Source organism: Lithobates pipiens, unplaced genomic scaffold (assembly GCF_037356315.1).
Source record: "Lithobates pipiens isolate NorthernLeopardFrog02 unplaced genomic scaffold, aLitPip1_a1.2 Scaffold_13, whole genome shotgun sequence".
Classification (NCBI taxonomy): Eukaryota; Metazoa; Chordata; class Amphibia; order Anura; family Ranidae; genus Lithobates; species Lithobates pipiens.
This window is the reverse complement of record NW_027507718.1, coordinates 215678694-215703961: the sequence shown is the minus strand read 5'-3', so window position 1 is coordinate 215703961 and position 25268 is coordinate 215678694. Positions and strand designations below refer to the sequence as shown.

At 42.2% G+C, this 25268-nt stretch overlaps 1 protein-coding gene across 3 annotated transcripts in view; it reads right to left on the bottom strand.

Moving 5' to 3' along the window:
• The window catches only part of PSD3 (pleckstrin and Sec7 domain containing 3), an 857533-nt gene that overhangs the window by 419194 nt on the left and 413071 nt on the right, over positions 1 to 25268 (bottom strand). For all 3 annotated transcript variants that reach the window (XM_077476201.1, XM_077476202.1, XM_077476203.1), the window contains 2 exons: positions 19810 to 19922; positions 14399 to 14457 (listed from right to left, as the gene is read on the bottom strand). In XM_077476201.1, the coding sequence (XP_077332327.1) occupies positions 14399 to 14457; positions 19810 to 19922 (172 nt within the window). The remainder of the gene's footprint in view (positions 1 to 14398; positions 14458 to 19809; positions 19923 to 25268) is intronic.

Genomic DNA, 25268 nt, shown 5'->3' with positions numbered 1-25268 from the left:
TTGGGGGGGGGGAAGTACCCCAAGTATTTGTTAGCCAACAGAAAAGCCAGTTACTTTCCAGGAATATCAATAAATAGTTGCTTTAGAGCACAAAGCTCTTGCACCCCCCAGAGGACAAGAAGGAAACTTGCCCCCCCGAGTCTCCTTTTGTACTTGTATTTTTGTTTCGCAAACTCTCGATCAGAACCAGTCTGTACTTAATCTGTAATGACCATACATCTTGCTTACCTTGGTATATGTGACAACAATACTTGTAACCCTTTGTCACTTATAAAGTGTGAAGTATTACTGACCACAAGTAGTACACGGTCTATGGCATGGGTGCTCAACCTGTGGCCCTGCAGCCGTTTTGCGGAACTAAAAGTCCCATGAGGCATTGCAAGGCTGACAGTTACAAACATGACTCCAAAAGGCAGAGGCATAATGGGACTTGTAGTTTTGCAACAGCTGGAAGGCCACGGGTTGAGCACTCATGGTCTATGGCAAATGATGATACTATGACACGGCGTAAGGCACGAGAAACACCGCTGGCTCCTAACGAAGACTGGCAGTAAGCAAATGCAGTGAAATTGATAAATGGCAAGTGAAAAAATCCCCCATATGATGCCACTGAGCAACACTGTGATGAAGTGCTCAGATCGAGTGCTCCCTGGATAGGACGAACATTCAGCTACTGCAAAACCGATTCTGATGGCTCCTACTCAGCTTTGGAAAAGAGCCAGGAGGAATATGGAATGATGATCAAAGCAGCCTGGGAGAGCCCTCCAAAAATTATGAAGAACTAAAAATGGCACAGACCACCAAAGGGTTGCAAGTGTCTACATGTTATAAGTTAGCATGATTTGATTACCCACCAGTGGCAGCCACCAGCCTATCGGGTGACAGGTATCAGACCCGCTTCCTGATTGGCCGGGAGGAGGATCAGAGTTGCAACAGTGAATATTCATTTGCTGTTGCAACACACTTGGGTGGGCTCTGGACGCAATGCTCTGTGCCCCGAACCCACCCTATTTTGAAGCCCATTAGAACCTCTGGCTGTAATCAGTGCTTAAAAAAAAAACCACCTTCACCATAAGAATTCATGTACCTGCCATTCTGAAAGGGGCCGGGTGAATGGATAGGGAGGGCGGCAGGGCGCCCTTGTGCCCACAATGGATGGGCCGCCCCTGATACCTGTTATGTCCCTTTGACACAGGGTCTCTCAGGGTGTTGCTAGCAAAGCTGCCAGTGTCTGCTCAGCAAGTTACACACAGGCTGTATGCACTTCTTAACCAGGGAAGGGTTTATTAGTCAGAAAGCGATGTACATTCTTACATGGAGGATTCATATACAACAGATTGCCCTCGAAGCCTCATGCTGCTGCTTCCAGTTCCACACACTGTAACTGACTTCCTGGTACAGCCCCTCCCCCAGCATGCATCAGGAGAAAGGGGTTAAGGGTCACAGTGATTCTGCATAAACATTACAATACCCATTGGTGCTAACTACTTTGCTCACGTCTAGCGTATACAACTCCAAGTGCACAGCGATTACAGCACTGCTAACTCCATTTCATCTCTATGATCACTATATTCTAGGAATATTTTAACATGGCAGGGCACACACAATGCACTAATGAACATACATGCACTATGGGCATTTTTGTATACATACAGTATGTGGTTAGCACAGAAATTCAACTGGATACAGTTACCAAGGCTATTGTCTCTCAGAAACACACTGGACACCTCAATGCTTCAGATGCATTGATGTCATAGATATATAAATACACAGGAGAACATTACCATGTATGTTTCCTGACTAGTCCGCAAAGACTTCGAATTTAATCAAAATTTAAAAGAATTTACTTTTATAATAAAAAAAATAAAAAAAAATAAGAATACATAACTGCTCAATAAGTCATCTTGTAATGTTATTACAAATGTATTGTAATTTTTAAGCCACAGCCAGCTTTCATTTTCTGAAACAATTAAAAAAATCAAATTTTTTTTTTCCTTTTGCTCCTCTCTGGCAGCATACTGTACACAGTTTACAACATGCCCTTGAGAACATTTTTTCCTTGCCATTTGCTTGGCTCATTGCCTTCTCTGCAGATATTCTCTTTTTTACAACACTAAAGCTGGCCATACATGGGTAGAAAAACAAATACAAATTTTGCAAAAATCAAAACGTTCTATTGATCTAACAATCGATGGGCCATTCATTGTATCAGAAATCATCCTGCAAATTTCAAAATATTTCCAATATTATCAACATTTAGCATTTGTTTTTTTTTTTAATCAATTACTACTGTGCATTTCACCTCAGGCTGGGTTCACACATACGTGACTTACACGAATGCATCGAATTCGCAGAACATTTGAAAATATGTTATTTTTTGGGTCTGGTTCATATATGTGTGTTGCAGTCCACAGTACACAAAAAACGTGTGCGTTTTCTAGGCAGTGCGGTGCGAATTGCAGGCACATAATCTTCAATGGGAATGCATCCAATTTGCAGATGTGTTCCGTTCTGAACAAAAATTCTCTCCCCCCCCCTCCTCACTACATCTCCCCCACTCCATGGTCAGCTGATCCGCAGCTACAACAGAGAGGAACCGCTGAATGAATCATTTTTAGCTTTGCAGAGAAACCGGAGCTGCAATTCGGACTAGTGTGAACCCAGCCTTAAATAAATAAAATTGAAACAATTGACCTACAAATGATTAGAAAAGAAATGTTCATTTTCAATGTTCATTTGTTTTCAATCTGGAAATGGAAACTGTTACAGTAAACATTAATTATTTGAAAATTGAACAACGGGTCTACCGACTCAATTTTTTGCAATACAATTTTCTATCCATCTATGTATGGCCAGCTTAATACCAAGATTGGTGGTGTGATTATAGAACACAGGCCATTCCAGTTAACACTCAAGAAGGAACTCAATGGAATGAAGGTGTCACAGAGCAGGACCAGGAAAGCGTATATTGCATTTTCAATATATCTAGCACCTTCAACGTATAAAAGATGACACAAAGGATCAAGATTAATTAATGGCAACACTCTAATGTCCCATACACACGATAGGACTTTCCGACAGAAAATGTTTGATAGGAGCTTGTTGTTGGAAATTCCGACCGTGTGTATGCTCCATCAGACATTTTCCATCGGAATTTCCGTCACACAAAATTTGAGAGCTGGTTCTCAAATTTTCCGACAACAAAATCCGTTGTCGGAAATTCCGATTGTGTGTACGCACAAAGTTCCACGCATGCTCTGAATCAAGCAGAAGAGCCACGCTGGCTATTGAACTTCATTTTACTCGGCTCGTCGTATGTGTTGTACATAACCGCGTTCTTGACGTTCGGAATTTCCGACCAACTTTGTGTGACCGTGTGTATGCAAGACAAGTTTGAGACAACATCCGTCGGAAAAAAAAAAACATAGATTTTGTTGTCGGAAAATCCTATCGTGCGTACAGGGCATAACAATGTACTTTGCATTGTATCACTCCAACTGCCAAGAATGCTTGCCATAGGCCCAAAACTAAAGAAAGCCACCAAACAATTCTACAAACCAGTGTTTGCCAATTGTAATTTCCACTTTGCTATGTTTCCATACATGTATACTACATTGAAGTAAAAAAAACAACTGCTGGAGGCACCAGAAATAGGTATGGAAAAGCCTGCCTTATAATAACTATTTTTTAATCTGTAAGAATTTCACAGAAATATCATTGCATTAAATACATAGCGAACCGGTAATGGAACATATATGCCGCTCAGTCTACAATGGAAAGCAATCCTGTTCCACATCACTGAGCGCTGGCCAAGAAAGGCGCTTGTCTTGGCTTCAAACAACAGTTGAGCAATGGAGGGTTGACGATGCACACCTGACATTTATTTTCCATTAATTGCCAGCTGATAATGCGTTTAACACCCCCCCCCCCCACCCCCACCTTGAGTCTCTATTCCCATGATTAAGCTCCGAGTGGCAGAGTGAAACCCGTTGGGGGTGTGGCCTGCAGGATGCCCAGGCTGAAACTGCCATTCATTCTGATACCAGTGGTTCTGCATTGATGTGTGGCTTCATGGGATCCATCCTTTGCTCAACTGCATTTATGCACAGTACACTTAGGGAACATAAAACTATATTTGACCCATGTGTGCAATGTACCACAAAACACTTTGCTTGATTGGCAACACCCTGAGTGCCGTTGCAATTAGAACTAGTAAGATGGAAAAATACACAGTGGATTCCATAAGAATGGACTGCAAGTGCCATTTTGCTGATGGTTTAAAGTAGTCCATGCGCCACATAAGTTTGGGAATGGCTTCCCCAGCGCAATGTCACACTGCTAAGCAGTCCATAGTTGAACTGGAATTAGGACACTTCAACAGGAACCAGACAAATTGTGATCCATGTGTGGGTGTTCCTGTTTGACAGAATTTGATCATTAGATTGACTGTCAAATGGAAATGTTGGAAAATTTTGGGTTGCAGTAGCTGATCAGTTTATTCTTATAGCCGACAGTCCTGCTGTCAGAATAAAATGTTTCAGGAGGACAGGATTTCTCCATCCATCTCACTTATGTGGATGGAGGAATCTGAACAATAAAAAAAAAACAACCCATCTATGGTCCGCTTTGGTGACAGTCTGGGATAAACAAAAAAAAACAAAAGTTAGATGTTAAGGATAGAAGTATAATGTATTAACATAAGTATGGTGCTTTCACTTTAAGCAACAAATTAGGACGTTGCCATTACAAGCCTAATTTGAAATTTCAGTTAATTTTCCAAAGATAATGATTATATAACAAATGATTGCAGATTAAACATTGCACAAGATGCACGTGGAAAAACAGCCACAGATGATGGAATGTCAGATGAATGACATGTTAATCACTTCCAGGTGCAGATTTAGCTTTCCCTCTAAATCCATTTCATGAAATGAATAGGGAATCCCACACACTATGCTCTGTTACACAGGGGCTTCAGTTTGTATAAGAGAAGTGTGAGCAGCAAGCTTTGACAAAGCAATCAAAGAGCTTTTAAAGTGCCATTCAGTTTGTAAATGTTGAACACAGATCATAATGGAAGTGTTGCTTCCCACTTTAGGTAAGCTGCTGGCAAGCTTCCAACAAGCTTCAAAAAGTGCTGAAGCCTTCTAGCAGCTTGTTTAAAGTGGCAATCAACACTAACATTGGGATCTGTGTTCAAGATTTACAAACTGGAGCTGCATTGTACTTTAAAAGCTTAAACAAAGCTTGCTAAAAGCTCTGAAAATGCTTTGACACAGCTTGCTGTTCACACTGCTCTTAAACAAGCTCAAGCCCTATGTAAAAAAAAGCCTATGTGGCAGAGTAAATACATTACCCAGGGAGACATATGGTTATCATTTTAAAAGAGTGTGAATTACATTTCTTGTGCTTTATCACACATGAATGTTTATAAAACCTGGAATGTCCTTTGAAACTAAACCTGTAGAGCTACTATTGCTGACCTGTCTTGGTGATCTATTGTAATCAATGGTTTAAAGCGTTGTTCCAGACAATTTTTTATTTTTATTTTTTTAAAAGTCAGCAGCTGCAAACACTGTAGTTGCTGACTTTTAATAAGGACACTTACCTGTCCAAGGAGCCCGTGATGTTGGCCCACCGTGGCCGATCCGTCCATCGGATTGGGTGCAGGTGCCGCCATTCCAACTAAGGGTAACTGGCAGTGGAGCCTTGCAGCTTCACCGCCGGTTGCCGACTGCTCATGTACGAGTCGCGCAACGCTTTGTGAATGGCCAGCTTGTCTTCTGGGACATACACATACATGTCCCAGAAGACAACGGGGGGCTCGCCGCAGAGAAGGATGTGATGTACTCAGCTGCGGCCTGGCTGGATCGGAAGTACTCTTAGTACTTCTAAAAAGCTACGAGAGCAAGTAAAAAAAAAAAAAAAAAAAATTTAAATATCCAAAAACTAGGGGTGGAGAGGTGGTCTTTCATTTAAGACCACCTCTCAAAATTGAGTGGAACTCTGCTTTAAGTCACTGTCTCACTAGACTGGTACAAGCATGTAGATCAGGAGTTCTGATTTTATTGGCTGCATGTTTGCATTTTAGCCAAGACAGCATTAAAGCCAAACACATCCAGACAACAAGCATTTTCAGCAGTCAATCACCCATGGGAACCAGTATCGTTCTCTCAATACAGGATTCTTAGAATGTCCAGGGTCATGTGCTGTGAAATGAAATGAACTAGCGCATTCACTGTGTTATGCATGGAAAACACACAAAAAGATATAAAAGTAATTAACTTACCACCTAGAGATAATGAGTAACAAAGACGTCCAATAAGACATCCAAAAGAATAAAGAAAGAAAATTAAGACACTAGATCAGTTTTTGTTGTCTTTTTTAATATAACTTTTTTAAATTATATCAAGCATGGACTGCATTAATGCTGCAACACAATAGCACAGGTTGCCAGATATAATAGTCCCAAGTCAAACTAACAAAATAGGGTGCTGACTGCATTCAGTTGAGAACACATGGGGGGTTATTTACGAAAGGCGAATCCACTTTGCACTACTGAAAGTGCACTTGGAAGTAAAGTCGCTGTAGATCCGAGGGGGACATGCAAGGAAAATAAAAAAAACTGCTTTATAGCTTGCACATGATTGGATGATATAATCGGCAGAGATTCCACTCATTTCAGATCTACCCCTCAGATTTAGAGCGACTGCACTTCCAAGGGCACTTTTAGTGCAAAGTAGATTTGCCTTTTCGTAAATAACCCCCCGTGGTTATATAATCTACTCATACTATAAATTAATGTTATCATGTCACATAGCCCTAGCACTATACTTACGAGGCTCGAGATAGTGGCCCATGCTTATGCAGTGGTAAATGCATTCTATATTAAAAAGTACTCATGGAACTTAACGCAAGGAGGATTACTGGAAAAAAAATAGACAGCCAAAATGTTGGTGGTCCTTGACTTGCCTTTTTATGCTAAGCTCAGAGAGTGCCCACATCATTTATATATATATATATATATATATATATATATATATATATATATATATATATATATATATATATATAACATTTATATATACACACATACATACACACACATATACACAAATATACATACACACACATACATACACACACATACATACACAGTGGGGACAGAAAGTATTCAGGCCCCATTAACGTTTTCACTTTTTGTTATATTGCAGCCATTTGCTAAAATCATTTAAGTTAATTTGTTTCCTCATTAATGTACACACAGCACCCCATATTGATGGAAAACACGGAATTGTTGATATTTTTTGCAGATTTATTAAAAGAGAAAAACTGAAATATCACATGGTCCTAAGTATTCAGACCCTTTGCTTTGACACATATATTTAACTCAGGTGCTGTCCATTTCTTCTTATCATCCTTGAGATGGTTCTACACCTTCAATTGAGTTTGATTATACTGATTGGACTTGATTAGGAAAGCCACCTACCTGTCTATATAAGACCTTACAGCTCACAGTGCATGTCAGAGCAAATGAGAATCATGAGGTCAAAAGGAACTGCCTTTATAGCTCAGAGACAGAATTGTGGCAAGGCACAGATCTGACCAAGGTTACAAAAAAATTTCTGCTGCACTTAAGGTTCCTAAGAGCACAGAGGCCTCCATAATCCTTAAATGGAAGACATTTGGGACGACCAGAACCCTTCCTAGAGCTGGCCGTCCAGCCAAACGGAGCTATCGGGGGAGAAGGGCCTTGGTGAGAGAGGTAAAGAAGAACCCAAAGATCACTGTGGCTGAGCTCCAGAGATGCAGTTGGGAGATGGGAGAATGTTGTAGAAGGTCATCACTGCAGCCCTCCACCAGCCGGGGCTTTATGGCAAAGTCGTGTGACAGAAGCCTCTCCTAAGTGCAAGATACATGAAAGCCTGCATGGAGTTTGCTTAAAAAAAAACACTTGAAGAACTCCAATATGGCGAGAAATACGATTCTTTGGTCTGATGAGACCAAGATAGAACTTTTTGGCCTTAATTCTAAGCGGTATGTGTGGAGAAAACCAGGCACTGCTCACTACCTGTCCAATACAGTCCCAACAGTGAGGCATGGTGTTGGCAGCATCATGCTGTGGGGGTGTTTTTCAGCTGCAGGGACAGGACGACTGGTTGCAATCGAGGGAAAGATGAATGCTGCCAAGTACAGGGATATCCTGGATGAAAAACCTTCTCCAGAGTGCTCAGAACCTGAGACTGGGCCAAAGGTTCACCTTCCAACAAGACAATGACCCTAAGCACACAGCTAAAATAACAAAGGAGTGGCTTCACAACAACTCTGTGACTGTTCTTGAATGACCCAGCCACAGCCCGACTTAAACCCAATTGAGCATCTCTGTAGAGACCTAAAAATGGCTGTCCACCAATGTTTACCATCCAACCTGACAGAACTGGAGAGGATCTGCAAGGAGGAATGGTAGAGGATCCCCAAATCCAGATGTGAAAAACTTGTTGCATCTTTCCCAAAAAGACTCATGGCTGTATTAGATCAAAAGGGTGCTTCTACTAAATACTGAGCAAAGGGTCTGAATACTTAGGACCATGTGATATTTCAGTTTATTCTTTTTTTTTTTAATCTGCAAAAAATGTCAACAACTCTGTGTTTTTCTGTCAATATGGGGTACTGTGTGTACATTAATGAGGAAAAAATTGAACTTAAATGATTTTAGCTAATGGCTGCAATATAACAGAGTGAAAAATTTAAGGGGGTCTGAATACTTTCCGTCCCCACTAATATATTTACACACATGCTCGTGCTCATAAGTTTACATAGAATTTATGATTTCTTGGCCATTTTTCAGAGAATATGAATCATAACACAAAAACTTTTCTTTCACTTATGGAAAGTGTTTGGCTGAAGCCATTTATTATCAATCAACTCTGTCTTCTTTTTAAATCATAATGACAACATAAACTACCCAAATGACCCTGATTAAGGCCCCTTTCACACATGCGGACAGTATGTCAGTATTTCATCCATCTGTTTGCGGATGAAATACGGACATACATGCATCCCTATGGGATAGCGGGTGTCTGCGGATGAACATCCGCAGACACCCGCTATTGTCCGCCTCCACAACAGTCCGATTCTGCAGATGGAGGAAAATCCTATTTTTCTATCCGTCTGCAGAGCGGATCGAAATGAACACGGACAGACGGTCCGTGCTCATCTGATCCCCATAGAGGAGAGCGGAGAGCTGACAGGGCGGTCCCTGCACAGTGTGCGGAGACCGCCCTGTCCGCCGCCGGCTCAGCGGGGACAATGGAGCGATCCCCGCTGAGCGAGCGGATCATCACGGGGAGGATCATTACTGATCCGCCCCATGTGAGAGGGACCTAAAAGTTTATATACCCTGATAACATGCACACAAGTTGACACAGAGGTTTGAATGGCTATTAAAAGGTAACCATCCTCACCTGTGATCTGTTTGCTTGTAATTAATGTGTGTGTATAAAAGGTCAATGAGTTTCCGGACTCCTGAAGGACCCTTACATCTTTTATCCAGTGCTGCACTGATGTTTCTGGATTCCGAGTCACGGCCAAACAGCACTGTGACAAGCCTCAAACCTTCTGGCACAAAGTCATTTGAAGTGATGAGTCCAAAATTGAGCTTTTTGGCCACAACCATAAACGCTACATTTGAAAGAGAATCAACAAGGCCTAGGATGAAAGGTGCACCATTCCTACTATGAAACATGGAGGTGGATTGTTGATGTTTTGAGGATGTGTGAGCTACAAAGTCACAAATTTTATGGCAAGATGAATGCAGTATGTTATCAAAAAATACTGAAGGAACATTTGCATTCATCAGCCAGGAAGCTGCGCCTGGGACATACTTGGACATTTCAACATGACAATGATCCAAAACACAAAGCCAAGTTGACCCGTCTTTGGCTACAGCAGAAGAAAATGGAGTGGCCATCTCAGTCTCCTGACCTCAATACCAGCGGTCTAACGAAGGAGCCGCGCATGCTCCGAAACACGTTAGTGCCCACTTTTCCTTACTGACACCATCAGCCTTGTGTGTCCTGCAGTGAACCCGGAACATAGGCTGCCTGCACATAAAGTATGAGAACATCTCTCAGCTGCTGGACGGCTCAACACTGCTCTATATGGTATTAAAAACTGGGGTATGTAAACTTTGGATCACAGTCATTTAGGTAGTTTCTGTTGTGATTATTATTTAAAAAGAGTAAACGCAGTTGATTGATAATAAATGGCTTCAGCCAAACATTAACCATGAGTGAAAGAAAAGGTTAGTGTTATCATTTATATTCTCTGAAAAATGGCCAAGAAAAAAAAAATATATATATACACACACACACACACACACACACACACACACACACACACACACACACATATATATATATATATAACAAACAGTATCTCACAAAAGTACACCCCACCCATTTTTGTAAATATTCCATTATATCTTTTCATCTGACAACACTGAAGTAGTATGAGAGAGTGAGAGCGATAACACCAAATTTAACACACCTGCTCCCCATTCACACCTGAGACCATGTAACACCAACAAGTCACATCGGGGAGGAAAAAAGTGGTTATTTGGGCCCAATTTGGACATTTTCACTTAAGAGTGTACTCACTTTTGTTACCAGCGGTTTAGACATTAATGGCTGTGTGTTGAGCTATTTTGAGGGGACAGCAAATTTACACTGTTATACAAGCTGTACACTCACTACTTTACATTGTAGCAAAATGCAATTTCTTCAGCGTTGTCACATGAAAAGACATAATAAAAAATTTACAAAAATGGGAGGGGTGTACTCACTTTTGTGAGATATAATCTTTGTTTCACAATAATTTTATACATGACAAAGGATCCTCATAGCACTATGGGTTAGCTAAATAGAGAATACAAGGAAAGTCATGTTGTACAGTTTTCCTGTGCAATATTTCCATTTCACCAGACTAAAAATAAGGCTTTTATTTTTTAGCCCTAAACTATAGAAAATATCTATAAAACACTAAGCATTTCTGCATTTATAAAGTTTTGCCTGCAGGTTAGGAGCTATGGCACTAAACCAAGTAAGTATACTATGGAAAGAGGGCATCCAGTGAAAATAAAAAGAGGAGGCAGTTTCAGGGGAAGGTTGGGCACATGACAAGGGAGCACTGGAGGAACACTTTTAGGGCCAACAGAACATACTGTATCACCTGATTATTACAAAAATCAGTCTACTATAACTTACAGTCCAAACTCAATAGATGCATCTTAAACACAGGTGGATTACAAAGCAAGAAAAAAAAAATATGCTCTTGCTAGAGAAAAAAAAAAAAAAAAAAAAAAAAGGTCAGTATTGGCTACGTAAGGTGTGAAGGAAAATTAATTGTGGAAGGTCAAAGTATATTCCAGTGGAATAGCTATGGAGTAAGCTTATTTCCATCTTCAAACCTAAGCAAGGGGGATCTGGGGTCCACAATGAGAGAAGAAAATGTAGAGCAGGGGCAGCCCTTTGCTTGCCTTTATCTGACCCTTGGTGCACTATTTCTCCCACTGACCCTGACAATGGGGCACAATTTCTCTGACACCAACGATGTCAGGACATTTTCTACTCCCACTGGCCACACTCCAGCCCTCCTAAAGCCTGAAGAAAAGTAAACTTGGCTCTTTGTTTAGAACGTTTGGGGACCCCTGCTGTATAGTATCTAAGAAACGGGATATGGATTAAGCGGCTCTCCTGCGCTACCTAGTACATGATCCGCGTGCCGGGGTAGGGAGCGCACCCACAATGCCCTGGCTGTGCTGCGACTGGCTGCAATATGAACTAATCAGCACCCAACAATCGGCTCCAAACATTACCAAAGAGAACCCTGTGTAGTTAAACAAACAAAAAAAAATGATTTGATTAAAACACAGGGCTCTCTTCTGGCAGCAGCAATGTGCTGTTTTTTTTTTTTCAGGAAGAAAAAAACAGCACATTGCTTAGTAAAAACAGCACACACCGTTAACACATGTTGACCACACATTTAACCCCCTTGATTTTTGTAGATGTTAACTCCTTCCCTGTGTTATTTGGACAGTGACAGTGCATATTTTTAGCATTGATCATTATATTGGTGTCACTGGTTCCCCAAAAAAAGTGTCAAATGTGTCAGGTGTCCAATTTGTCTTCCGCAATATCGCAGTCCATCTATAAGTCACTAATCGCTGCCATTACTAGCAAAACAAAAATAAATAAAAATTCCATAAAATATATCCCATAGTTTTTGGAAGCTATAACTTTTGCAAAAATCAATAAAATGCTTATTGGTATTTTTTGTTACTAAAAATAGGTTGCAGAATACATGTTAACCTAAACCTTTGAAGAGATTTGATTTTTTATCATTTTTTTTATTGGATGTGTTTTACGGCAGAATGTAAAAAATATATATATATATTTTTTACTTTTCTTTTTTTTTAGTTTAATACGCAAAAAATAAAAACCGCAGAGGTGATTAAATAACACCAAAAGAAAGCTCTATTTGTGCTGAGAAAAAGGACGTCAATTTCATTTTGGTAAAGTGTCGCACGACAGTTGTCAGTTAAACTAACGCAGTGCCATATCACAAAAAAAGGCCTGGTCATTAAAGAGGAACTGCAGTCTGCTCACATAGTTTATAATAAAAACATCTTTGTCATTCTGAAGCTTCCCTCCAACCATTGTGCATATCATTTTATATATACTGTGATTCTGCACTTGCCAAATATGCTACAGAAATCTCCCTCCACTGTGTCTGGCTGCATCCATTTTAACTGTGGGCAGCTGAAGCTGCTGCCTGTTCCCTTCCTGGATTTACATAGATGCACTGTAAGGGCTGGGCTCAGACTTTCCTTCTCTGGGCAGACCGCTCAGCTGTCGGCTAATTGCCAGCTCCCATCTCTCTCCACAATTACTCAGCTGATCCTGCTCATCAATCCTAGTTCAGAGGAGCTCTGCCGTTGCCTTGGTCACATCACAAGAAACTATCTCCTGTGTGCCTGTTTAAAGACTGGCTTTGCCGACATCCCTTCTGGCTCCAGATCCTGCTTGCTGTTCCATTACTTTGATCCCTGACTTTTGGCTTGGCTGACTATCCATTCCGGTTACTGAACTTTGGCTATGTTTTGACTACGTTTGTTCTTTTTACTTTTATTATTAAACAAGTGTGATTTAACTGTACTTCTGTCTCAGTCTGATGTCATGGTTCCTGACACACACAGAGGCACACCTCCAGCTCTGCACCTCTTATTGACTATCTTATGACTCATCCTCCCTCCCTTCCTGGCAAACTCTCACGAGAGTGAGAGAGAGAGCTGTGCATGACGTCATAAGCCTAGGATTTTTACCAGGCAAGAAACAGGAAGTGGGCTGTAGAAGGTATTTACTGGCAGAAAAAAAAATCCAAAGTTAAAACAAGGGCAAAAGATTTGATAGCCATGATTTTATTATGGGTCTAATCTATTTCAATCATTTATTCATTTTATTGGTTATTACTGTATACGCACTTTGGAATGTACCGTTGGTTGTTTATTATTTATTATGTGTATTAACATTATTGTACTATGAATTTTACTGCGCTATGTGATTATTATACTGCTTTATTTTGTTTGTATTGTCTTATTAATATACCCACTGTACTACCTTCCAATGTGTTTCCAATAAATTAGCAATTTTATATATTATATTAATTGAATTAATATACCCAAAGTATTTTGTTTCATATAAAGTCCCGCTGTCCCCTTCTGCCCCCTTTCCCATCTCTTTATCAGAAGATTTAATAGATGGAAAGTTTATAAAAATGACTGAAGGTCAGCTTTAAGGGGGTAAAAACCTTCTGGAGGGTCAAGTGCTTACATTATCCTAGTTTTCAGGAAACATTTATCAGCATACTACAGACTAAAAAGTCAAGAAGAAATTCCACTTTGCGCTATTTCAATCCCACAAACTAAAAAAAGTTTAACTTGTATTATTTTTGTTTATTTACAATTTTTTCTTCATTAAAAGTACCTAGCCTAGGCTAGAATGGCCTGTAACCCTGCCGCTGCAACCTCCAAAGATCACATATTCCCAGGAGGCTTCCACCCACCATTGGAAGAAGGATCTGGTGTTGCATCATCAGGGGGCAGCTGGCTCCCAATGACGAAAGGAAGGAGGGTGGTGGTGGTGCAGGACCAGGCATGTGATAGTGGAACGACAGATTACTACAGAACAGTGCTGGAATCGTTGGGCTTGCAAACTATTTGTATTGAGCTTAACCCAGTGAAAAAAGCAAAAGAGGTGGAGATTCCGCTTCAATTAAACAGTTATATTAACATATATAAGGCATAAATATATATTAAGGTTTTCACTATGTGAATACTTACATGTCCATGTAGGTCAGTGTTGAGAAGCATAATTGCGCAGGTAAGACAATGCACCCCATCTAAAACACAGATAAATACATACATAACAATATGCTACAATATAGTAACACTTAATAAAGTATGTTTTTCTAAGGTGGAAATAGCTATAAATATCCTCAAATCTATATTCTTTCATTGTTCTGCACTAATGTAACAACTGGCAAGGTCATTATTACAAGCACACTTGGCAATAGTTATCATATTTCTAATAAAAACTGCCTTCACAGCCACCATAGCAACCAGCTGCCACCTTTCAATTTTCTAATGTCATTTTACAGTGCAAGATTGAACCCGACTGGTAGCTTTGCAAAACCACAATGCTACGGTCATCCCTTTAAAAACAGAACATTGTCTTATTTTACTGGCCAAACCTGTCTTATATTACTATGAAATAAGCCTAAAGCAAAAATGAACTCCGAAAATAAAAGAAATATGTGAACATGCAGGCTCTTTATTGCAGAAGAGATATTTCAAAATTAAGTTAAAATGTACAGACCTGGCCGTTTGCAATCCTCTCCAGAATGTAAACAGAGCTGCACATGCACAGCTCCGTTTACATTTCCGGCACAGTGCCGTGCATGCACGGAAGTGATGTTATCCTGCACTGGCCAATCCAAGTGGCAGAAGACTAGGACCCCAAAGAAGACGGCAAGATAAATGCAGTCGCTAGAGCAGACACACCAGGAAGTATTTATGCCTTTAGTTTCACTTTAACAATGAGCAGCCAACAACTATACAGAGACTATTCCATCTATTGATATAGCCCTGTATGCTGAGTAGATCTCATTTACAGTGGTGTAAAAAAGTGTTTGCCCCCTTCCTCATTTCCTGTTCCTTTGCATGTTTGTCACACTTAAGTGTTTCGGAACATCAAACCAATTTAAACAATAGTCAAGGACAACACAAGTAAACACAAAATGCCATTTGTAAATGAAGGTGTTTATTATTAAAGGTGAAAAAAAATCCAAACCATCATGGCCCTGTGTGAAAAAGTGATTGCCCCCCTTGTTAAAACATACTATAACTGTGGTTGTCCACACCTGAGTTCAATTTCTCTAGCCACACCCAGGCCTGATTATTGCCACACCTGTTCACAATCAAGGCATCACTTAAATAGGAGCTGCTTGACACAGTAAGGTCCACCAGAAGATCCTTAAAAGCTACACATCATGCCGAGACCCAAAGAAATTCAGGAACAATTGAGAAAGAAAGTAATTGAGATCTATCAGTCTGGAAAGGGTTATAAAGCGATTTCCAAATCTTTGGGAATCCAGCGAACCACAGTGAGAGCCATTATCCACAAATGGCGAAGACATGGAACAGTGGTGAACCTTCCCAGGAGTGGCCGGCCGCCCAAAATTACCCCAAGAGCGCAGCGACGACTCATCCAAGAGGTCACAAAAGACCCCACAACAACGTCCAAGGAACTGCAGGCCTCACTTGCCTCAGTTAAGGTCAGCGTTCATGCCTCCACCATCAGGAAAAGACTGGGCAAAAATGGCCTGCATGGCAGAGTTCCAAGGCGAAAACCACTGCTGAGCAAAAAGAACATCAAAGCTCATCTCAATTTCTCCACAACACATCTTGATGATCCCCAAGACTTTTGGGACAACATTCTGTGGACCGATGAGACAAAAGTGGAACTCTTTGGAAGGTGTGTGTCCAAGTATATCTGGCGTAGAAGGAACACTGCATTTCATAAAAAGAACATTATACCAACAGTAAAATATGGTGGTGGTAGTGTGATGGTCTGGGGCTGTTTTGCTGCTTCAGGACCTGGAAGACTTGCCGTGATAAAAGGAACTATGAATTCTGCTGTCTACCAAGAGATCCTGAAGGAGAATGTCCGACCATCTGTTCGTGTACTCAAGCTGAAACGAACTTGGGTTCTGCAGCAGGACAATGATCCTAAACACACCAGCAAGTCCACCACCGAATGGCTGAAGAAAAACAAAATGAAGACTTTGGAGTGGCCTAGCCAAAGTCCTGACCTGAATCCTATTGAGATGTTGTGGTATGACCTTAAAAAGGCCGTTCATGCTCGAAAACCCTCTAATGTAACTGAATTAGGACAATTCTGCAAAGATGAGTGGGCCAAAATTCCTCCAGGACGCTGTAAAAGCCTCATTGCACGTTATCGCAAACGCTTGGTTGCAGTTGTTGCTGCTAAGGGTGGCCCAACCAGTTATTAGGTTTAGGGGGCAATCACTTTTTCACACAGGGCCATGATGGTTTGGATTTTTTTTCACCTTTAATAATAAACACCTTCATTTACAAATTGCATTTTGTGTTTACTTGTGTTGTCCTTGACTATTGTTTAAATTGGTTTGATGTTCTGAAACACTTAAGTGTGACAAACATGCAAAGGAACAGGAAATGAGGAAGGGGGCAAACACTTTTTCACACCACTGTACTTGTCCTGTCCTATTATAATGGATATGTTCCACTTAGTCATACGTCACTGGGGATAGCTAAACGGAACTCGCTGCAACTGCCTGCAATGCACCCAGTTGCAGCGAACAGCACCATGGCCAAACATGGGTCACATTTGACAATGGGTAGAATTCCTGCCGCAGCATGTCTACACAAAGCTACAGGAGGTAGCAGTTGGGGGGCAATAAAAGTGTAGCTCAACCATGAAGTTTTACCGCCCCAACCTCACATGTGAACAAGCCCTAAGGACTTAATCAGACTGGTATTCTGGCTGTGTGAATGAGTCACCTATTACTCTATGGGGACACAGCAGCTGTACAAACACAGCAGAACAGCAGGTCCTAAACTGAAAGGTGTGCAGGCACAGGCGTCGCCAGTGGGTGGCTATTGAGGCTGTAGCCCTGAATCTGGAGCCCATAGCACCAAATCTCTTGCCGCAGGGTCCCTGCCTAACCAGTGGGTCATGGCTGCGGCAGGCTGCATTAGTGGTGGAGGAGAGAGACAAGCAGGAGGATGAGCAGAGATGACATCATCCCTCCCCGCCCGCTCCACATCACCACTCTTCTATCCTCACAGCCGGGCCACTTCAATGTGGGAGCGATGTGCGGCGGGGAGCAGAGAGATTACATCATCTCTCACTGACTGCCACACATCAGCGCTTTTCCGCCCTCACAGCGCGGGCCTCTTCAATGTCGGAGGTGCAGTGGGGAGCAGGGAGATTACATCATCTCTCACTGCCTGCCCCACATCTAAAAGGACCAGTGCTGCAAACCTAACACCAATGCAGAGACAATGCACATTTGGTGGCATTAGCTGGCATGGTAAGAGACAATCCACATCAGTTGGCAAGTGACAATCCATATCTAGTGACAGGTGACGTGTCAAGTGAAAATCTGCTAATAATGGCAGGTGACGTGGCAAGTGACAGTCTACAAATGGTGACAGGTTATGTGGCAGGTGACAATCTGCATCAGGTGGCAGGTGACGTGGCAAGTGACAATCTACAAATGGTGGCAAGTGACGTGGCAATTGACAATCTGCTAATGGTGACAAGTGACATGGCAAGTGACAATCTGCTAATGGTGGTAGGTGACGTGGCAAGTGACAATCCACATCTAGTGGCAGGTGATGGTGGCAAGTTAAAAAGCTGCATCTGGTGGCAAGTGACATGCTGCATCTGGTGACAGGAGATGTGGCAAGTGACACGCCCAGGGCTCCCGCTGATTCTGCATTATGGTGAGTTGAACCACTTCATTATATATTAGAATATAACAATAGAAACAATGCGCTTTGATCACCCTGACACAATATCAACCATGGTGCCATGATGATTGAAACACCAACACCAGCCTTTGCCCGCAAAAAATTACTTACCACCGGCGCGCTCCCCCTGGCCTGCTATGGTTTCCGAAAGCAGTTCTGTTTACATATACACATACTGCCCAATATCATACCATCTACACTTTTCTCCTCTACATACTGCTCATTACAGCTCATTTCACACTGATCCATTTTTCTTCCACTTGCGCGTTAAAAAAATCAAAAGAAAAACATGTGACCATGTAATCCTATGCTACTGATTCGTTGCGGGACCACTGCGTTTAGTAAAATCCTGCTTCCTGCATTTTTGGTGCAGTACATAAACCACACCAAAAACACATGCCCTCATTGAAATGCATAAAAAAATTGTGGCAAAAACGCTCCAAAAATGCACTTGCAGTTGTGTTTTCAATGCGGTTTTTGAGTCACGTGTCCTGTGAAAAACGCACCCTAAACCCTGTAAAACAGGGTAAAAGGTGTGGGGTTTTTTTTGCTTTTTTGGGGGGTTTTTTTGGCTGCAGATCAGTGTGAAAGTGCCCTAAGACACTTTTTAGCAATGTTTGTAATATCCTTAAAGAGGAGCTCCAGTAGTTTTTCTGAAAATTAGAAGTCAGCAGCTCTAAAAACTGAAGCTGCTGAATTTTAACAGACACTTACCTGTCCCAGGATCCAGCGCTGTGCTCACCTGAGGGGGAGGCTGCACAAGTTTTTTGGCATCTTAACTGTGGGCACCCAGCTGTGACAGCTTGCGGCTTCACAGTCTGCTCCCCACTGTGCATGTGTGAACCGTGCTGTACATTGTGAATGGTCCCGCAGTCTTCTGGGACCTCTGACCGTCCCAGAAGACTGCAGGGAGGGTGAGGGAAAGAGAATTTCCGCTCGGACGGCCTAGGCGATCCAAGTGAAAATAAAGTGGGAGTGGGTACCTGTCAAAACCAGGTACCCACTCCCTCAAAAAATATATATTTTGTAGAATGTCAAAAGGGAGATGGGGAGGAACTTTTGGGTGAAGTTCCACTTTAACTGTGCCCTTTAAAAATTGGAGACACTTTTGCTAGTATATTTACCAAAAAAATACTAATTCTCTTTAACAAGACAATCATTTGAATAATGTCATAACCCAAAACAAACCAACTGTCAAGCTGACTGTTCTAAGCCCTTGTTCACACCGCCATGACTTTGAATCCGACATGATCATGGCTTGCATACGACTCCTTTAACAGAAGTCAATGCAAGTCATGTTGAAGTTGCTCCAAAAGAAACCTAGAAACGTTCCAGTGTCGTTAATGGGGCACGACTTTTCATGCGACTTTGAACTCTCAAGTCACATGACAAGTTGCGGCAGTGTGAACCAGGGCTAAAAGGTGAAATCTGAATGGTTACTGCACATTGATTTTTGTATTACCATTATAAATAGGCCCGAATTTGTTGACTAAACAGACCCACTAAACACCTTGCATCAGAGAACTTTGGGTTATTTTAGTAACTCCTGGGTGCAGTGTATGTGTTAAAGCTCCTGAGGTGCAACCATTTGAGTATGTTTTCAAACACAATTACCAGCCAACAAATGTATATAATACATATAAATGATGAGGAACACAAATATAGATATACTGTACCTGAAGAACATATGCTGTTTGGGTTGCACTGAAAATATCTGTTAGAGAAGTGAATTAAAACTCTTTCCCTTTCCTGAGTTTCTCCAACTAGTGAGAAGGCTTTAAAGAAGCTCCTGTAGAAAATAAAAAATATATATATTAACACTTAACAACATAACTAATTCTATAATTTACAGAAAATAAAGCTGATAGCAGATATAAAGTCTAGCTAAAACTCCCTTTTGCTTGCAAACAGTCCTACTGGCCCATCACTAAAGCAGGCCATATTCTGATAGATGTCTTTCTCTCAGCCTGCAAGCTTAGCGCAGATAGATAAACCTGTAGTACCGCCTAATGCATTCTGCCAGCCAGTGCTGGAGGCTGTCAGAAAACTCAAACTGTGGCTGAATCTGACTGATGTAGCTGCTGCTCGACTAACAATTTTCCACCAGGCTCCTTAGATTTTTCAACTGAAGGATATCGAGCAGAAGGGTGTCCACAGGGCCACCCATGAACCCAAATGTGCTCAGCGTATGGCCAGGTTTACCTTAAGTGATTGTAAACCCTGTACTACCACTTTTACCTACAGATAAGGCTTACCTGTAGATACCGCAAATATCTCCTAAACTTGAACTGTTTAGGAGATATTCACTGTATCGGCACATTCTGAAGAAACGGCTGGCTTGTGCCGTTTCTTCAGAAGATGTGCCGTGACAGGCAGTTCCTGCGCGCATGTGCGGGAGCGATGTCACCGCGGCTCCGGACATTTACAGTGCCGGAGCCCACAGACCCAGAAATAATGCTAGGAGACATGTCACCGGTCACAGCGGTGTACGGGGACTGCTGCAACAACTTTGATCTAAGGTAAATATTTCATAAATGAGCTAGTATGCAATGCATACTAGCTAATTATGGCGTTGTCTTGCAGGTTGTTTTTTTTTTTTTTTTGAGAGAGAGTTTACAACCACTTTAATGACCAATAGGAATGGGAAGCAGGTAGAGAATGGCAAGTCCTGACATTAGCAGGAAATGTGGAAACAGCTGGCTATTCAGGCATAACGAGGACAATGAACACTGTCCGAGATATGTATACACACTAGGGATGCACCGAAATTTCGGCCGCCGAAACATATCGGCCGAAAATGCCCTTTTCGGCAATTTGCCGAAAGGAAAAAATGGCCGATAATTGAGGCAAAAATAGGGCGGGGCCTGGGCGGGGCGGAGCACCGCCCCCGCCCCTGGTGCCGCCCATCATGGGAGATCTATAACGCAGGAGAGCCGCCTCAGCCGCCTGGCTCAGTAGAGCGCCGGGAACATCACAGCTTTAATTTCAATAGCTGTGTGTTCCCCCCGTCGCGCGCCGTCGCATACAGCCCCTCCCCCTTGTCCTGGGAACTGTGATAGACAGATCCCCCGTCCAATCTGGAAGGGTAATCTGTCTATCACAGTTCCCCGGACAAGGGGGAGGGGCTGTATGCGACGGTGTGCGACGGGGGAACACACAGCTATTGAAATTAAAGCTGTGATGTTCCCGGTGTCTTATCCCATATGGTCCCCCATCGGATAGTGTCCGCTGTGTACTGCACATGCGCAGTACACAGCAACACAGATTCCGAAAATTGCCAAGAATGAACTGCGCCTGCGCACTGAGTCCAGGTTCTATCCCCACTATCCAAGTGGACATAGAGTAAGAATATAAAAGAGCCGAGTGCAGCGAGGCCGAGCCCGAAGCGTGGCAAGCGAAGCTTGCCCGCGAGGGGCCCTCTAATATTCACAACCCTATGTCCGTTTGGATGGTGGGGCTACCACCTCCATTCACGGCGCAGGCGCCGTTCAGCTTCGGAGATTTTCCGAAGCTTCGTCTGCTCCGTACTGCGCATGCGCAGTACGGCGAGGACACTATATCATGGCCGGACAGTATATGGCAGAACACGGGCGCTCTACTGAACCAGACAGCGGAGGCGGCTCTCCTCTCTCTTCGCTGCATCACTGGCTGCACGGGGACAAACACACTGGCTGCACAGGGGACAAACACACTGGCTGCACAGGGGACAAACACACTGATCTCTTTTATCATGTCGCCAGTCTGACCACCTCCTGTACCAATGCCACCAGTCTCTGACCCGCTCCTGTACCATGCCGCCAGTCTCTGACCACCTCCTATACCATGCCGCCAGTCTCTGACCACCTCCTATACCATGTCGCCAGTCTCTGACCACCTCCTATACCATGTCGCCAGTCTCTGACCACCTCCTGTACCATGTCGCCAGTCTCTGACCACCTCCTGTACCATGTCGCCAGTCTCTGACCACCTCCTGTACCATGTCGCCAGTCTCTGACCACCTCCTGTACCATGTCGCCAGTCTCTGACCACCTCCTGTACCATGTCGCCAGTCTCTGACCACCTCCTGTACCATGTCGCCAGTCTCTGACCACCTCCTGTACCATGTCGCCAGTCTCTAACCACCTCCTGTACCATGTCGCCAGTCTCTAACCACCCCCTGTACCATGTTGCCAATCTCTGACCACCTCCTGTACCATGTCGCCAGTCTCTGACCACCTCCTGTACCATGTCGCCAGTCTCTGACCACCTCCTGTACCATGTCACCAGTCTCTGACCACCTCCTGTACCATGTCACCAGTCTCTGACCACCTCCTGTACCATGTCACCAGTCTCTGACCACCTCCTGTACCATGTCACCAGTCTCTGACCACCTCCTGTACCATGTCCCCAGTCTCTGACCACCTCCCGTACCATGTCCCCAGTCTCTGACCACCTCCCGTACCATGTCCCCAGTGTCTGACCATCTCCTGTATAAAAATATTTTTTTAAAAACAGTCATTTTCGGTATCGGTGCTGTTTCGGTATCAGTTTTCGGCCTAGTTTTTTTTTCATTTTCGGTATCAGTTTCGGCACCAAAAAACCCATTCGGTGCATTCCTAATACACACGTCTAGGTGCCTACACTTCATACCTCCAAGCAGCTTCATTTTGTTTTAAAGAGACAGAATTACTCTATAGTTAACAGACACAGTACTTGTAACCAAAGAACCACTTAAAAAACACTGTTAAACAGCAAAACAACACTACATACATTATAATATTACATTTCTATTCTACTTGTAGCTAATAAAAAGAATATCCTTTAACCACTTCAGCTCAAAAGGTTTTACCCCCTTCATGACCAGGCCATTTTTTGCTATATGGCACCGCGTTGCTTTAACTGACAATTGCGCTGTTAAGTGACGCTGTAACCAAATAAAATGTATGTCCTTTTTTCCTCACAAATAGAGCTTTCTTTTGATGGTATTTGATCACCTCTGCATTTTTTTTTTGCACTATAAAACAAACAAAATTCTAGAACTGTTATAAAACATACCCAATAAAAAAAATGTAAAAAAAATCAAATTTTTTTTACCGATATAAACCAATATGTATTCTACTACATATTTATTTTTAGTTTTGTTTTTTAACAAAAAGTGTATATTGATTGGTTTGCACAAAAGTTATCTATACAAGCTATGGGATATGTTTATGGAATTTTTATTTATTTTTTGTTTTCTACTAGTAATGGCGGCGATCAGCGATTTTTAGCGGGACTGCGACATTGCGGCAGACAAATCTGACACTTTTTGGGGACCAGTAACAATAATACAGTGATTGGTGCTAAAAAATAAAAAAAAATAAAAAAATATTATAACTGTACAAATGACACTGGTAGGGAAGGGGGTTATCAGGGGCGATCAAAGGGTTAACCGTTTCCCTAGGGGGTGCTTTCTAACTGGGGGAAATCAGAGATCCATATTTCTTAGCAGAAATGCAAGATCTTCATTTTCCTCTCTGGCAGAACAGCGGTCTGCCTTGTTTACATAGGCTGCGGCAGACCGCCCTTTTGCCTCTCCTGAGTACTTTATTAAAGCCGTGGCAGCAATCATGAAGGAATCATGGTCTCTCTAAATTCTAAAGCAGCAATAAAAAAAAAATATTCTGATAGTTCTAAATTATAGCCAGCATGCAGTGAAACCTAAGGCCTAGTTCACATCTCTGCGTGTTCGGCCGGCACGCAGAGAAACATATAGGGGTTAATTTACTAAAACTGGGGAGTGCAAACTTTGGTGTAGCTGTGCATGGTAGTCAATCAGCTTCCAGGTTTTTTTTGTCAAAGCTAAATTGAACAAGCTAAAGTTAAAAGCTGATTTGCTACCGTGCACCAGATTTTGCACTCTCCAGTTTAAGTAAATCGACCCCACTGTTTTTTAGCAGATGCATGGGGGTGTCATATCACACCCGCACCCCATGCATTGGAAAACCATATGCATTTTCATGCACGCCCACCTGCATGGTACCGCTGCACCATGCGCTTTAGTGCGGCACAATTTTCAGAGAAGGGTCCAGGACGTCTTTCCTCGTATTTCTCTAAGGTAAAGCAGCCCATTGAAATGAACGGGCTTCCCTGCACACAGCCCTATGAACCAAAGCCAAGTGCCACCACAAACCTAAGTGGTAACGTGCCAGTATAACCCTTCTCTATAGCCTTCTGGGTGGGTAAACAGGTACTAGGTTGTCTTCATCAGTTCTGAGATCACTAAAAATACAAAGGGTAAAAGGCACATGCCATCAGCAGTCATGCACTTAACATGCATAAAAGAAAAAAAAACAGGAATTGGAATGGACTTTTAATAGGTAGCCACTAGTAGTCCCAAAAAAAGGAAAAGGGGTACTCAATTGAATATAAAATCCAAATTTATTGTATCAGCATGATACAAAAACACTTTAAAGTGGACGCCCAGTGAAGTGAAGTGTACAGCCTCAGATGATGCACAGAGATTAAACAAATCTCCCTACATAACTTGTACATGTATATGTGCTGTCTTCAGCTTTCTATATGCTTTAGAAACTGCACATAATGTTAGAAATCGTGTTTCCTCTTCAAGCTGTGGGTGTGGAGTCTTGGCATACACTGTGTGAGAGCTTATTGGAGGAAAGGCACACCCCTCTCCACATAAGCAGAGGAACGAATAAACATGCAGAGCTGTGCTGTGAATAGACATGCTCTCTACTCATCAGTCTTTAACCACTTAAGCCCCGGACCAATTTGCAGCCAAAAGGACCAGGCCCCTTTTTGCTATTCGGCACTGCGTCGCTTTAACTGACAATTGCGCGGTCGTGGCTCCCAAACAAAATCGGCGTCCTTTTTTTTCCCACAAATAGAGCTTTCTTTTGGTGGTTTTTGATCACCTCTGTGGTTTTTATTTTTTGCACTATAAACAAAAATAGAGCGCCAATTTAAAAAAAAAATTTAATATTTTTTACTTTTTGCTATAATAAATATCCCCCAAAAAATATACAAAATGTTTTTTTTTCCTCAGTTTAGGCCAATACATATTCTTCTTCAAAAAAAAAAAAAAAAAAAAAAAAAAAAAAATCGCAATTAGCGAATATTGATTGGTTTGCGCAAAAGTTATAGCGTTTACAAAATA